At 38.4% G+C, this 16652-nt stretch overlaps 1 protein-coding gene across 2 annotated transcripts in view; it reads right to left on the reverse strand.

Annotated features, from left to right (window-relative positions):
• The window catches only part of adam12b (ADAM metallopeptidase domain 12b), a 95954-nt gene that overhangs the window by 66696 nt on the left and 12606 nt on the right, over positions 1-16652 (reverse strand). For both annotated transcript variants that reach the window (XM_008429319.3, XM_008429318.3), the window contains exons 2-3: positions 13970-14091; positions 8667-8740 (exon numbers count right to left, since the gene is read on the reverse strand). In XM_008429319.3, coding sequence (XP_008427541.2) covers positions 8667-8740; positions 13970-14091 — 196 coding nt within the window. The remainder of the gene's footprint in view (positions 1-8666; positions 8741-13969; positions 14092-16652) is intronic.

Genomic DNA, 16652 nt, shown 5'->3' on the forward strand with positions numbered 1-16652 from the left:
TTCTGTTACTCAACCAACAAACTGTGTTATTTGATGCCAGTAGCTCTGACCATATCATGCCATTGTCATATGGACATATATCTAAAGGGGGGGAACAGGGATGCTGTGATACGGATCGGTTGCATGGGCCACATTTACCATGGAAACAAACAAAGCAAAGTACCAAACTGCACAGGCCCATGCTGCACTGCTCACTGCTCAAACGACGCATATGGCATTTGTACTCAAGAGGCTGGTTTGTATGAGTTACTGCTGCGTGTCATCATCTAAGTGATTGACCTGTGGCTCGAAAGGAAGGCCAGGTTCCTTCAGTCCTCCCAAGAATGTGGTCAATGACATTTGTGCTACTTTTTCAACCACATTTTTTCCTTCCCTTAGCGTTCCACAAATATGCGACCCACTAAAGCAAAACCAGGAACAAGTTGCTCAAGCGGAAATACAGAAATAACATAAAACCTGCAAATTTCTGATAAAGTGCAGATGTTTCTTTTTCTTTTTCTTGCTAAATATACCAGTTGAAGTCAGGGAGAAACCTCCCCGTGAGTCGATCTGCAGCGTTACTGATAATGTCAGTCTAAAATAATGCAGCTGCAGAAATCTCAATGCTCTCTCTAATCTGCCTCCATTGACAGATCACATTGAAACTTAACCCAGATAAACACCAGCGAGACTCTCAAAGAAACTTTCCGGGCACAGGTGGAAAAGTTTTTCGTTTCTCGGCTTACTCTTTGTGCTCTGATACCAATGGCGGGTTATGAATCACGCACAAGGGCAGCTCTCGTTTGGAGTTTCTCATTAAAACTTTTACAACGTGGTTTTACTGCTAAAGACTGTGTGAGGCTGAGCGTGAAAAATGATTATCTAACACTTCTTCAGGCTCATTCCTTGGCAGCAGACTGTATATTAACAGCTGCATCTTTTCATAGATAAATGCATTTGGAGAAGGGCGGGTAGTAATGCACCGATCACATATGTATTTTATTATTCATAAAAAGGATTATGCACAGCCACAATCACACCCTGCAGAACATGCTTCTCTGCAGATGACAATAAATGACGCCAACTAAGATCTACAGGTATTACGAAGCATTTAAAAACTCCCCACACATGTAAGATACTTTTTACTCACCTATAACAGCACAGTAGTTCATTTCACTGACCCCATGCTGAGCACATCAAATAGCTTGATGCTAAAAAGCTTTAGCCTTTTAAAGGGAATTTGTGATCAAGGCGGTAAATTAATTCATTTGGTAACTACCAGCTAAAAGCTCCTAAGAGTCATACAAACCTGCACTCCTGACAGTGGGGTGGGTGGCAATGTCTGTAAAGTATATATCAGGTTAAAAGCCGGTGGAAAATGTTCCGACCTGGAATGAATGAGAAATGAACAAATGTGTAGAGAAAAAACATAAAAAAATCCTAAAGTGCAATCTGACCATAGTGGATAAGTGCTGTGGTGAATTGTGGCAATTATTTGTACTGCTGTAGACTAAAAACAGAAGAGAAGCATAATTGATGGCATCTTGATGGATGCCATCAGTGCATCAGTGTGTTGATGCATTTTCTCGAAAATAAATTTCCCTAGTATTCATGTTACATGTAACGCAAAAAAATATCCAAACAAGCATCATGGTTAAAGCTACTTAAGCCCACATAAAGCACCATTCAAATTTATTGATAGGCGTGTTAAGATGTGTTACAAGCTCTTTAAAACACTTAAACATTTTGATTCAAAAATCCACTTGAAAACAAAATATTGGTAATTATTTGTCCACCTGGTTAAATAAAGGTCGCAAACGTACAATAGCACACATTTGGGGTATTTGCTTAATTTTACAGGGATAATTGAAAAAAGTTTGCTTTGGTCAGATGAGACCAAGATTTGATGTTCTGCAACAAATACTCCCTGTGGGTTTGGTGTAAAACATTAGTTGAATTTGTGGAAAACCAACTCATGCCCTCTCTTCCAGCCTAAGCCCTTTACTCTGGGCTTGTGTGTAAATGTGTGTGTGCGTGTGTGTGTTTCAAAGCTCCAGCTAAATCAGTGCTGATTGGAGTTGGAGGAAGCTGGCCACTTTCTCCATAGAAGAGTATAACATCAACCACTTCCTGGGAGAGTCTCTCTCCCTCCCTCCTTTCCTTCAAACAATTAGGTTTTTGTTTGATTTTTGCTTAATAAACCAAATTCTAAGTTATTCCTGTTACCGTTATTTACTTTGGTCTTTGAGCCAGGGCATGACAAACTGGGTGCTCGTCTGGGATCTGGGTGAGGATGATGGTTGGGAGAGTCTGAATAACCTGGAGCAGACATTATGATCTATGGAGAAATGGTGAAGAAAATAGCACCACATTTCTCAAATCCCTCCCAGAGTTTCTGTGGAAAACAATGACTGTGTTTGCCTACTGGCAAAAGGGTAGTAGTAATAACAAAGGTGCTAACAAGTGTGGAACCATTGCTTTCGTCAAAAACAGCTATTCCCTGCCGTACGTTTTATTTTCTGCTGATAAATTATCAAAGGTTGGTTCGTTCCTGCATCTTACCTTTTGCAAACACGCAGCTACAATTAAAGATTAACGTATTTCAAGATATTTTCCGCATCTTTACCAGGGGTTTCAATCGAGATCGTTGTCTGATTTTTATAGAACATTCTTAGCCAACAACTTGGTGAAAAACTAATAATCCCTCTCCCCAGCAAAAAAAAATAAATCAATGTCACATTTAGGGAGTTACGGATATAAACAGAAAAAAGAGAGCAAATGGAACCAAGATGGGTGAGATCTATCCTAAGAGATATTTTGAAGTAATTTGGCACTGATCCCTCTGATCAGGAAACCTCAGACTCTAATCTCTCTTCTAACAACACCTGAGACTATTTTCTCTCTCCCTTGACGTCCTTCAAGGTTGGGCAATATTCCCCAAGGACACTGCATTTTCCTCAAAACCCTTCGGCCAACTAATTAAAGGTGCCAGAAAGCGGACAGTGATTACTGCGTGCTCTCAGCTTAATAAGAACTACAACTACAATGACATCCTGGAAAGAGAGGAGAAATTCACCATAAAATGAATATCTGAAGAGATAAAATGTGTGCTCATGGATTGAAGTCTCAAATATTCTTGCTTCAGAAAAAGAAAATGGGAAAAAAAGTGAATATTTCTGCAGAGTTTAGAGCTTCAACACACAGTAAAACAGTGGGGCAAACAGCACTGGACACAGTGAACCCATGTAAAATAAATAACTGTTTTTTTTTTAGGTAACAGTGCTATAATTATTGGGAGTAAAATGAAACTGTTGCTAACAATAATGCACAGAATCTCAAAGAAGTGACATGTGCATCCATTCACTGTCTGTATGTTTTCAGCACAGCTTCTTGACACATCAGAAAATACTGAAGACGCACGGAGAAGCTGATTTTGTTTGAGACAGAGCCTGACTGTTTGAGACAGTGCTTTGATATTTTTGCCAAATCAAAAAAATCTAAGCACTACTGGGTACCACTGCTACCAGGCAGCACCGACAGCTGCCCTCTTCAATACATTAATTTAACTTCTTTACTGAAACACGCTCAAAATTAGAGGGTCAATCTTGTACATCAATACCAAGCCCATTACCAATGCTGTGCCCAATCAATAGCAATCAGGAGAAAACGACACAATCCGAAAACTCGTAGAAGCTTGGAAGACATGGCGCACCATTTAAACTCCTCCTGCTGTTGTCTCGACTGCTCACCCACATTTTTCTTCAAGAAAGTTTTGCTTGTCGTAGCATTTCATCGAATTCAGACGTTGAACTCGTACGTCACCAGGTGCTTTTCCTCAACTTCAAAGAACAGCAGTTATCAAACCGTTGCTGAAGAAGAATCAGGACATGTCAGGGTTACAGGTCAACCTCCAACCTTCCATTCATTAGCAAATATGCTGAGAAGCATATAAAAAGAAAAAAGACCAATTACTTTGACGTTTTTCAGTCCAATTTTCAATTTTCAGTGCTTACCACTGTAATGTGTTTAATAAAATGAGTCACATCACCTGTTGGTGGCTGAAATGCCGTTCTTATATCGTCTAGGTAGCTGTCATGCATTCAGTTTTCCAAAATGTAACTGTAACTTGACATACAGAAGTACACTAAGGCCTTGCCAAATAAAAAAAATAAAAAAAATATTTGGAGTATGTAGTGAGGCACAGTCCAGCATGATCTGACTCTCCCATGGACACCAGATATTTAGTCTAATAATGCATAAACTGATTGTGACAGCCATAAGAAAAGTTATTGGCATCTGGAGAAAATCCATACAAAGACTTGGCACAGAAGTCCAAGTACACATGGGTTGGCATCAAACACAGGTCCAATGTTTCTCCCGCTCCCTCATCTGGCTTTGACAGGGTCTTAAATTGACAAAAGAGCTGCAGTGACAAAAGAGCCGCAGAGGAAATACACAAGTGCCTGCGTGGAAAGCGTGGGCGGAAAGAAATATATGTTACAGGGAAGGAACGACAGCAAGAGAAAAGGGACATAAGGAGTAAGAAATGCGTAGAGGCATAACAAATAAGCTCAATACCGTACAAATGTACTGGTAATGAAGGAAGAATTGATGCAGCGAGGGGGTAAAATAAGGAAATGTCAAAATGTTGCTTGTTAACTTTGATCCAGCTAAACAAAGTAGAATTTACATGAGTTTATAACTGATAAATCTAGCCTGTACATATCTGCTAGAATCCACATCAAACACTAGTATTGAGCGAAGAAGCGCCTCTTGTCAAGCTTGACAAGGCATCAAAGCCGTTAGAATACGCAACCAAAGAAATCTTTTCATCATGCAGTAAATAGAGTGGCTGAAATTGGGTTACATGCAATTCATTTCATCCCAGCCTCCTAAAAGATCCAATTAAATTCCTCAGAAATCTTAAGATCCTCCTCAGTGTAGCCATCGACTCAGATCCCTCCCAAACAAACTGATTAATAATACTCTCTGCGCAACGCACATGCAGGGACCTGTTGATGTTGTCGGCTCTATTATTGAGATGGGGAGCATCTTCTTCTCCTTAAAAAAAATAAATAAATAAATAAAGCACACTGCAGACGTTGCTATGGGGATTTCTTTTTTTTTTTTTGTCAAAAACATAATGATGTTAGTTAAAAGTGGCCATGGGTTTTCAATAGACCTCTTTCCTCTTTTCTTTCCTGCCACAGAAGAATGAAAGGAAATGTTCTCACTGGGAAACACATGGTCATTTGTAGCAAGCTAGGTAAAGTAGGAACACTACAGTTCTTTGTATTTAGAAAGAAATAATCCTGCATTTTACTGGTTGCAATCTGAACAGGGATTGCAACCAGTAATCCCTGCTGTCTAAAGTGAACAGCAATGACGATGTGTTTTGTTTATTGGGAATTTTATTTCACAAATTTTTCAGTGAGCTCAGACATGGCTGTGATTCAGAGAACGATAACGTCCTTTACTTTGCTTGTACTAATTAAAATAAGAGTATTTTAAATAGTCAAGTATCACACACACAAAGAGAGAAAGAGAGGGAGGGAGACAGTGGAAATATAAAATAAATCTCTAACTCACAGGTCCTTCATTCTTTTTTTGTCACTGATAATATAGTTTTTTTTCTCCTGGAGAGTTCAAGTTAGAGTTTAGATATGTCCTTACTTTCTTACCCATTTGTATAAACAATATTTACTTTGAAATGTACCAAAATGATAACAAAAAAAATCTTTAAAAAAAAATTTTTGGGGGGTCTCATTGTTTTATACTAGGATGCTTCATACCACAAAAACTACGTCTTCAGAAAAGTGCTCAAACTCAGTGGAAACACTCAAAAGCGAAACTCATGCAGTAGTATACATTACTGAAGGCTAACACTGTGTCGTGCAAAGTTAGGTTAGCAATTTCTTTAAAAGTTAAATCCACATATGCATTTATTTAAACTTAACCAAACAAAAAAACATATCAGTCAAGAACCACGTCAGCTATACCAAGCCTAAGAGAAATTATTAAATTAACTTTAATCCACTAAGGAGGATGAGCTGTACATCTTTTCCACTTTCTCTGTCTTCCTTTTCCTCCTAAAACATACACACATAAAGACCTTGGTCGCCCCCCAAAAAATAAAAAATAAAATAATGCTACAGAACTATTTAATCAAGACTAATGTGAAATGTCCCATGCCACCACTATTAATCATTTGAAGTTTGAGGTTTCTGCCACAGATCAATGCATTACTTCAAAGCTGCAGCTGCTGGCACAGTTCTGAATGTCTGTCTTACTTTGTTTGTACTGTACAATATGTCAACCCTTAAGGCATTAAACATGACATGACCATTTCTGTTGGCCTCCTGAAACTAGGAAATGTTAAGTCAATAAATGTAATTATCCAAACAGCAAAGAGGATGACATGAAGGGTGGAGGGCGGGGGGCTAATTGACTTTCTACATAAATCTAAATCACAATTAAAAACATTAAAAAAAACCTGATAGCATAATTTCCATGCTGAATTCTTTGGCTTAAACATTTACAAGCTCTGTAGGGTACTTTGTTAAAAAAGCTGTGGTCGCAGCAGTTGTGGCTAAACGTTGTAAAAGAGAAAGTATGTCAGTAAACTGTACTGGCAGCTCACCCTATAAGACTACATAAAACAGTTTAAGAATGGAATATGGCCCAAAAAGCATAAGGAAAAACCCTTTTTAACTGAAATGAACCCACGACAAAGCCCATGTAAATGGGTAATGAATTTAAATGTATATAATGCATGGAAAAAGACTGATAATCAACCAATGAAAACAAACCTTATGGACCCCAAGTGAATACTTTATTCACTGGGTTTGGAACAAGGGGGCTCCAGTGCAAACTACAGCAGCTCAGCAAAGGCATTCAAACATAAAAACAGTAAATGTAAAATGAACAAAACTTCTAAGTTTTGTTTACATCACAGACCCATTCACCCAGACACAATCTCAAGGCTCACACACACACACAAGGACACTAAGATTGCAAGTTTCTTATCCCAAGACACACCCTGGTGTGGTGGGAGGAGCCAAAATTAAACTAACAACAAAGGATGAACTGCATCACTAATATAATTCACACCCAAGTCAGAAAGTTAAAAAAACAAACAAACCTGGCACTGACTAAATGTCTGTAAACTTTTGAATTTGTGGGAAGTTACAAATAATCTCTAAGGAACGTTCTCGCCACGTTTTCTGGAATCTAGCAAATAGAAATAATTTAAATAATCCTAACTAAGCTAAAACAAGACATGTCTGGTTGGATTTAAATTCAGATAGTGTGAAAAAAAAATGTGTATGTGCCTTTTTATTCAGTGTGTGAATAAAAAGGTATCTGGTTTCAACTGCATGTACATTTTCATAACCATTTGTTATTAAAACGTCAAAACATAAAAATGTTAGAGCAGCATAAAAAAAAAATGTTTATACCCTACACATTGTTGACCCATTGTTACCAAACTGAAAATATTACTGCTAAAACGTATTCTGGACGTTTGCTGTCACGCACACTTTTCCTCCCTCTTTGCTTGCGACTGGACGGATGCGGCCTCGGCACAACAGACACACAGGGGTCAGAGACCACCTGTTCGGCGCTGGCTGAACCGATGAAGCGGTATCAGAGGACACATCCGGCCTGACAGCAAACAGGCCGGATAGGGATGGTAGAACGCTCCCAGGCCGGTGACGCCTGGTGACGGATGACTCATGGCTGATGCGGCAGTCACTTCAGGTGACATGCAGAGCAAGAGGCGGAAGTGTTACCCTGTACCAATGTGTTATGTTTTTGTGTAGTTTTTTTTTTCTTTCTGTGTGATATCAGGCTTATTTTGAGAGAAAAAAAAAACATGGGACTGGATATGAGTGAGTGGAAATGAGACAGGGATGGATTGGAAATTGAATTAATCTACTCTCATGTTACCCCGTTCTTGAATCTTACAAAAAGTAATTTTTTTCTTTGTGAAAATTCAAACTGTACATCCCAAAAATTGTCGGTAGCCGGTGTGTTTCAGCAGTTGCGAATTTAAGTTCATTAATTAAGAGTCAACGTGTGCATGCCGGAACATCGGAGGGAAACATTATGCTTGAACTCCGTCTGAAAAAGAAACGCCGAGAAACTAAGAACCTGAATCGTTTCAGCTTTCATTTGCTTTCACATCAGTGCTTCTTATTTTCTATGACACAGTACGTGCATAAGTGTGTAAGCTCCTATGAATAACTATCAGCTCAACGTGATTCCTATTCCTCATTCCAGAGTTCATTGTGTTATTTTCCACAACATAGAAAGGAGAGAAGTAATGAGAAGTTCAGCAAATATGCTTTTTTTTATTTATTTCTGAACTTGCTTCATCCTTTCGTTCTTTTATCAGCTTTTATCTCTCAGCCCTTCAGAGAGAATGGACCATGAAAAGAGTCCAATCACTATGGGACATATTATTTCTCCTTTCTCGAATGTGCTATCTCAGAACCTAAATCCGCATAGCTTTTCCTCCTTCTCCTAAATTATCTAAACTTTTTTTTTTATAAAAAAATAAAAAATTAAAAAAATAAATAAATAAGTGAGCAGAGCTTTCATCTAGCTTTGTTGAAAACCACGCAGCAGTCGTGATCAGTTTGGAGGAAACCTTGACATGAATCACACAAAATCACAGGAAAACTCACTCATTCTTCTCCAGTGACAGGATCAGCTCTTCACCTTCTGCAAACACCACCAGCTGGAGTGACGCAGGATAAATCTGGAACACAAAACAATACCAACTTTGATGAGGTGGCGCCCTGACCTGGATTTTTTTTTTGGGGGGGAAGCTTTTAAAAAAAAAAAATAATAAAAAAAAAAATAGGCTGCACACGAGAAAGGAAGTGACAGGGCACAATAGTGGAGGAGGAAAAGGAAGAAAGCTTCCACATCCTTCACTTCCTCAGGTTGTGTGTGTCACAAATTAGATAAACTGAGCCCAGACTCTTTCCTTTTATGAAATAAAAAAAAAATCTGTTACAAAAAAAAAGAAAAAAAGAAGTCATCCAAGTCGAAATGACAGCTAGGTACATACCTGTTTTTTTTCCTACAATCTGGTGGGTATTTAATTCAAAGCTGTGTTTTTGCTGCTAGATCAGAGAAGAGACAAGCTTTAACCAGAAATTGTGTCTAAAACTGGCAACCAGTATCAGAGCAGAATTTCGCTGCAAATGTAGCTTCCTTTATAGTCTTTCAAAGCATGTCTGTTCCAGTCTAAAAAAAAAATCACCATATTCGCAAAATAACTCACGTAGAATGGATGGTGAGCATCTGTGAACAGCAATTTTGAAGTCTTGCGAAACATTAACAGTTTTTTTTGTGGGCATAACGATCTGCTGGGCCATGTTATAGCATAGAGAATGGATGTGTTTTGATCTAAACCAGGTAGAGCTTTGGTTGGATGTTCTGGTCTGTTGTTCTAATGAGCCGCTGATGTCGTCTCAACTGTGAATCATTTTCGCTAGTTGGTGTTTGTATGGATAGTTGTCTATCTCTTATGCATTTTATCATTTATTATTTCAGGTTTGCTGAGTAGAGAGCTTGCAGCCTCATCTCAGGTCTTAGAAAGTTTACACCAGGATACCATAAAATTCTCAGAAGTGCCTATGAAAGGAGTTTATTCTTCTGTTTGTAAAGTAAAGCTGAATAATACATCCATCATATTGCGAATCAATACGTTAGTTTATTATCAAACTAAAAGTATCTTCTTTTTTTTCGTATTTCCAGACTTTGCCCTTATTTAGACCAAGGACATCGATCATGAAGCAACAGTGGGTCAGAGCTATTTATAAGCTGGCACACATGCTGTACATGAAGTCTGCACACCATTAAAAACTGTGTGCTCCTGACTACATGTGCCATATGTCCTGCTCTGATCAAGCAGGGAGGCTGGTGTATGCTCACCTTTACCATATGGCTAAGAGAAACATCGGGAGTTTTTCAATGTCAAGATAAGAATTAATAAACAAAGACAGCAAATCTACAGCAGACAAAGAGTTATTTCAGGCTGTGCACTGATGCTCATCATAGTTGGGTCTTTCACCAGCTATTTAGGGAAGAGTCCGGTCTCCTGCAAAATGTCTATATATGATGGATGTATTATTCAACTTTACTTTACTGAGAATTTCATGGTATCCTCGTGTAAACTTTCTCAGACCTGAGAAGAATTTAGCAACGTAACGTTTGCTGTTAAACATAACCTTTTTTTTCCTCATTGGATTAGAATGAAACTGATGTAACTTAATTTTGTTCTGCATTGTCTACTTTGTGGCTAAATGACAGTAAAGCAAATCTTCAATCTCTTGCCCATATCAGAATAATTTATAAAGAAACTCTTCAAAAATATTCTAATTTAATGAATGTGGTTGGTTTGCTTTTTGAACTGAATGACATGGTTCAAACATTCGAGTATCTTTTTCACAAGCTTCTCATGATATGTTACTGCAGTGGTTGTTTTGTGAAGATGGACATGTCTACAACAATCTGTCCCGCAGATCATTTGCAATCTATAATATTTTCCTTTCAGTGGATAATGACCCCCTTTCACCAACAACCTGTATCCTCACCATGCCTGTTTGTATGTCTAGGAGTTGATATGCACATTTACTAACGCAAAACTTTTGTCACTAGAACCTGTCTAATTCCTGGGCAGTGTGATCGCTGAACTGTCCAGTGCAGTTTAAACTTCCACATAAGTCTTTGAGAAGATACATTGTATTTTTCAAGCATCTGGAAATTGTATACAAATATGATCTACAATTCTTGTCCGGATGTTTTCTTTGAGTTATTTAGATTTTTCCATGATGTTAAAATGTATCCACTAGTGTGCCTCCTTTGAACTCTACTGTTATGGATTGTAAAATTCAGGATGTTTTGTGTTTTCTTTATTTTCTATTTTTCTGTAAACTGGTTGAAGTTTATTTCCATGTCCTAATGGAAACAACCCCAAAGCTACAGTGGCTAACTGAGGTCATTCTAGTATGACCTGGTATATTTTAGTCAGTACAGCACCGCACACACGATGCCAAGGTAACTTCCAAGACTCAGACATTCCCACTCACAAAAAAGAAGAGCGGTATTCAACTATTTGGTGAGATGATATAGTAATTCATTGTTTGAGATCCAAATAGAGATTCAAACATAATCAGCTTAGATTTTAGTCCAACTGTTTTGCTGCTTTGCCCTTTGTAAAAGTCATTTGTTTTCTTGTTTGTGTGTATACGGCTAAAGGAGAAGCTATGTGCATTTTGTCCTCCATCCAGCAAAGACAGCAAGTAATGATTCTGCCATACTTCACGACTCACCGATAACCTGCTGGCACACAAAACAAACTTCACAGTATAAATCTGTTCTCCAGAACGGTTTACTGCTATTGCCAATAAGACCATCACCAGTTGCCCTTGTGGTCAGCTTAATTTAGGAGGAGGGGAGGGTCAATTTGTAGATAACCTCCCTTAAAACAAATGTATCCTCTTAACAGAAATGCCTTATGTCAGCAGTGGCCAATGGGATAACACGTCTAATGTAGTGGAAAATGTGTGCATAATTAATCTGTGAAGCTCAAAGTTTCAATTCCCTGCTTGCCTACGTGACATATTTGTGATGTTTATGTAATTAACATCACTAGCCTTCTGCTGCTGTGACAGAGGAGGTTGAAAACAAACAGCTCTCTCAGATGGGGACTTCCCTTCACCAGGAAAAAATCTCAGCGCTCAGGGAGTTCTCAACACCTACACGTTTCCCTTCTGAGCAGAGTTTTCAAAGTGACGAGTGGCAAATGTAAAACTTATTCTTAAAGTGGCAAGAAGCCGGACAGGAATTTAACTGCCAGCAAACAAATCTAGAGATTTTGGGTGAGGAATATTTGACTTTCTTGACTTTTTTTTTCACATTGTTTACACAGGGCATGCAGGTTCCCAGGTTCTCTTATTGTCTCTTCCTACATTGAGCTATTGTCACATAGCTAGGCTGACCAGTGATTATTTGGTGATGAAAGTATTACACTGTGTTTAAAAACTTCAAAATTAAAATTACAGGTAAATAATAAATTTTCCTAAAAATCCAGCGAAAAAGTTTTGAATGAAAATTGTTTTAAATAAAGATTTGAAATAAAATCCAATTGGTTAAATTTTAAAATTAAACTGATTACAGAAATTATTTAAATGGCAGATTACGATCTGCAAAAATTACACATTTTGTGCAAAAATATTTCAAAAAGCCTCTCTCTCTTCTTCCTAATAAAATCAAAGCTGGCACTTGTTTGACAGGGCTTAGTGGCTTCATTGATTATATGCAGTAGAATAATATGTCTAGCTACAATGCTTTTCAGTTTAAGAGTTTAAAGCAAAGGGATACACATCTCTTTAGTCTGACACCCATAAATAAAATCCATAATAAAGCCGTTTTCGCACTGCAAGGAACGGAACGGAATGGAACGGGTTCAAAGGCCGACCGTGTTTGCATTAGAACTTCCGACCCGGTTCCATCAGGCTCCTTGGAACCACAAGAGCTGTGGTTCCAATCGGGCCAGCCAAGCGGTACTACTTAGAATCAGCAGCTGATTGGCTTAGAGTCAGCCGTTGGTTGTTTTGCAGTCAGACGTTGATCGGTTCTAGCTGGCTCTCACTAAACTGTTCTTACTGTATTTTGTAAAGAGTGCTCTTTTTAATATTTTTATTATGATTATGATTATGATTATTATTATTATGATTATAATTATGATTATTATTTTTATTATTATTATTATTATTAATTTGCTATGAATTCCCCTCAATATTCTGCTGTTACCTGGTCCCATGATGAGGTAATGTTTTTCCTCCGCTTACTCGCTGATGAACGAGTACAGAACGAGCTAGATCGGTCAACGAGGAATGAGAAAGTTTTCCGCCGCATCTCTGAGGAAAAGGCTTCGGCCTCTGCATAGAAAAAAACATCGGCCGCTACATTAGTTTAAAAAATAATGACGTTAGTTAGTGGAAATGGTTCCACAGCAAACACAGCAGGGCTGCAGTACGGGTGGAAAAGGACCGAAGCGTGCCGTACCGTTCCATGCCGTGCAGTGCGAAAATGGCTTAAGTAATAAATATCACCTAATCAGTAAAGAAAGTCTGACTGTGTATGATTTAATCTAAATATAAATGCAGCTTCTCTGTAAAATCGTTGGAGACTTTTTTAATAAGTGAACAAACCTCATTATGAAAACCAAGTAAATCTGTAAGACAGAACTGCAGACCTACCAATAAATGGAAGTACAACTAAACTGACAGGTGAAGAGAAACACAACCAAACAGGGTTCAGTAACTCAAGAGGAGCTGCAGCAATCAGGTAGAAGATTGTGTCACCAGAACAATTATTAGTTGCGTACTCAACAAACCCGGTCTTCACTGAAGAGTGAAAAAGAAAGCGATTGTTGAGTAAAAGCCATAAGAAGTCCCACTTTCAGTTTGTCACAAGTTATGTTGCAGAAACAGCAAACGTGTGGAGAAAGGTACTTCAGTACAAAGTTGGCATTGTGCTCTACTTAGTATAGCTCTATGTATTCACAAGCAAATACATTCCTGTTTGTAATTGTAACGAGACGAAACATGGACTGAATACGGTCGCTAAGTGTTGCATGCCACCAAGTCAGTGAACTTGGGAAAACTACTCCAGGACTTAAATTTGTCAAAAACTTCAGAGAGTGCATATTGCCTTCAGGGCAGCACGCAAACAAGAGAACAAAGGGAGCGAGGGTACAGAATAAAACACAACAGGAGCGATAAAACATATCAGGAGCGATAAACAAAGCAAAAAATGAAGGGGCTGTTTGAAGGAACCAATCAAGCGTGGAAGCAATGAGCAGTAGAGGGAATCATCTGCCGCGGCTATAGCAGACAAAAAACGCCAGGCAACTGTACTTGGCTCAGCTTATTGCCAGGGAACATGCGCTGCTAAACAATATTGTGTTTACCCCAGGGGTGAGCTGGCTGAGAGGTCTTCGCTCTTTGCCCTTCAGTATCAGCGGTACCGTGGTCTCATGGTGACGTGGTTTGGCTGCATCCTCCTGCCGCTTAGCCTTGTCTGGAGTACTTCCTGTAAAGAGACGATCTAATTAAGACAAGGTCAAATGTAGAAACACATTGCGAACAATTTGGAAACAAAGCCCTGGCCAGCAATACGGTTCAACAGTATCTCTAAAACGCCCGCAGGACTAATAAAAAAAAAAAAGAAAAAAAAGAGTACTTTGTGGCACTCATGCAGTGAGGCCAACAAACATGAAGAAGGTTCAGACACATTTCATTGCACTATTAAAAATTACAAACACACTGCTGGGGAAGAGTAAAAAGCTCTCTCTTGTTCCTGGGAGTAGATGTGTTGCACCCCACAGGACCTCTGCCACAGACACAGCATCAATAATAGATGTTCTCGCGCAGTTTATAAGTAACTCAGCCACGGTTACATTTCTGAACCGAAATGTTGTTTAGAAAAAGCAAGCAGTATAAAAAATGTCTGTCCAACGCCTTTTTTTATTCTTCCCACTTTTATTTCATGTAGTAAGTAATAAAACACCACAGTTCTGCAAAACCTTGCATCTTGTACTTAATATCCTTGCTGCTTATCCTTCGGCTACTCGGCTTCTACTCTCTATAAAATAAGCAAAGTTTGAAGCCCTGTGTTGTAATTAGCACATAAAAAAAAACTAATCACTTGGCAGGGGAATCCTAAGGCACCTACACAGTATTAAAAAAGGATGAAGCACATTAAACTGAGTTGGACCTTTGGGCAGGATGTGGGAAATGTATTGAGAATTCCCAATCCTCCCTCGACTTTTCTCTCCCACTGACTGCTGGCGATGCCCCTAATGCTCCCTCGACTTTACTGAGCATGTCTGCATTACAGCAGGCTTACCGGGCTTCCTCTGAAGCCCAATGAATGATAAAAAACCCATGGAGCAGCAGTGGAGATGAAGTACTGAGGAAAAGTTGAGCTCAGAGGGAACCAGGTGATGAGATTCTACTCTCCTGCTATGACAAAAGTAACAAAAAAACGAAGGGCAAAGAGAAAATCTGTATATTTAATATCAGCCCACTTATTCTAAGCGCTGGGAGAAATGCAGATGCAGCACGTGAGAGTTCACGCTATGTAGGGTTGCAAATATCAGTTAATTTCTCCAATTAATCAATGAAAAATGTGTTAGATCAATCAGACTTACCAAATACTCCTTCTATTTTACTGCTTCATTATAACAAACTTCAGTAATTACTGCAGAAGCTAACAAAGATTTGCAGAGTAAAGGATGTACTATATAAAGTGCCACATAATTAAATTAAACAATAGCATAATTCTTTTTTTTTAGAAATGCAAATAAAAAAAGCTGACATCAAATATGATGAAATTAAAGAGGAAAAAAAATCAAATATACCTTTTCAATAAAGCATCTTAAGGAAGCTACAACATTTGCACAACTGATTACATTTATGAACTGTTTGTGTAATTTCTGAATTTTTCTGCTTTAAATAGTGGTAATTTAGATATCAGCACCAAGACAATAATATGTGATTAAGACTGGATAATATCAAAATTGTTTCGCTTGTAGCATAAAACCAGCACATTAATGCATCATAAAGGCATAAACACTTATTCAGGGATGAGAACGTAGCATACAGGCAGTGTGTTTAACTTCATTTGTCTCTAGTGTTCGCTCATTATTAGACCCTAGAGGGTCGTCTCTTTACATCCTGATCATGTCTGCCACTACTATGGTTCTGTTGAAACCTTACAGAGCACACAAACGCCGTCACCGGCTTTACACTGATTGAAAAAAAAAAAAAGACATTCCTGAACTCATCTCACTACAGTTGTACTAACCACCATGTTTACTGTAAAGCTCCAGCTCAGACTGAAGCAGAAGTCAAACGGCCATATGCAGCCAGAGGTTTAAGGAAAACAGCTGTTAGTTCTGTTTTAGCAAAATTAAGAGTAGATTAAATATTAGATGTTGATATATTACATTACCATTTATTTAACAAAGGCATATTTACAAAAATGAAAGTTGAGAAGTGTTGTGCATCCAAAGAAAAGGAACATTAAACAAACTTTTTTTTTTTTACCCACTAAAAATATTTATTTCCCCTCCTTTTATAAACTACAACTATTAGAGACAACTAATTAAGAGGCTTTTTTACAATGTTCACCTGTGTGTTTTAAGCGAGATGATGGAGACGATGCAGTCCTCACCTCACAAAACACTTGAAAGCCAAAAGCATGTAATCAGGTGTAAATGGGTGAAAGCAGTTTGTTTATTGCGAGAGCGAGGCTTCTAGTTCTTTGATGACGAACTTAGTCCTGTCGCCCATGTCATCGCAACTGCATTTGTTACGACATCAAACAGTCCGACAACGGCTACCCACTACTCTCGTTTTTTTTATTTTAATCTTCTTCTTTTTCTTTTTTACAGACTCTTTTCCACAGTGCATAATAAGCTAACAAGGGCATAAAAGGGACCTCCTGCATTTTAATGGCAGAACAGAACATGTGCCAACGCTGTTTTCTTGGTTTTAGCAGTCCATGAAAACCACATTAGACAGATGGAACAGCGTGACTAAGACTAAAGGCCGTGGTTAGAGCTTTGCAATAAAAGAGTTACAAAAAAG

This window comes from Poecilia reticulata, chromosome 15 (genome assembly GCF_904066995.2).
Source record: "Poecilia reticulata chromosome 15, P_reticulata-male-v2, whole genome shotgun sequence".
Taxonomy (NCBI): domain Eukaryota; kingdom Metazoa; phylum Chordata; class Actinopteri; order Cyprinodontiformes; family Poeciliidae; genus Poecilia; species Poecilia reticulata.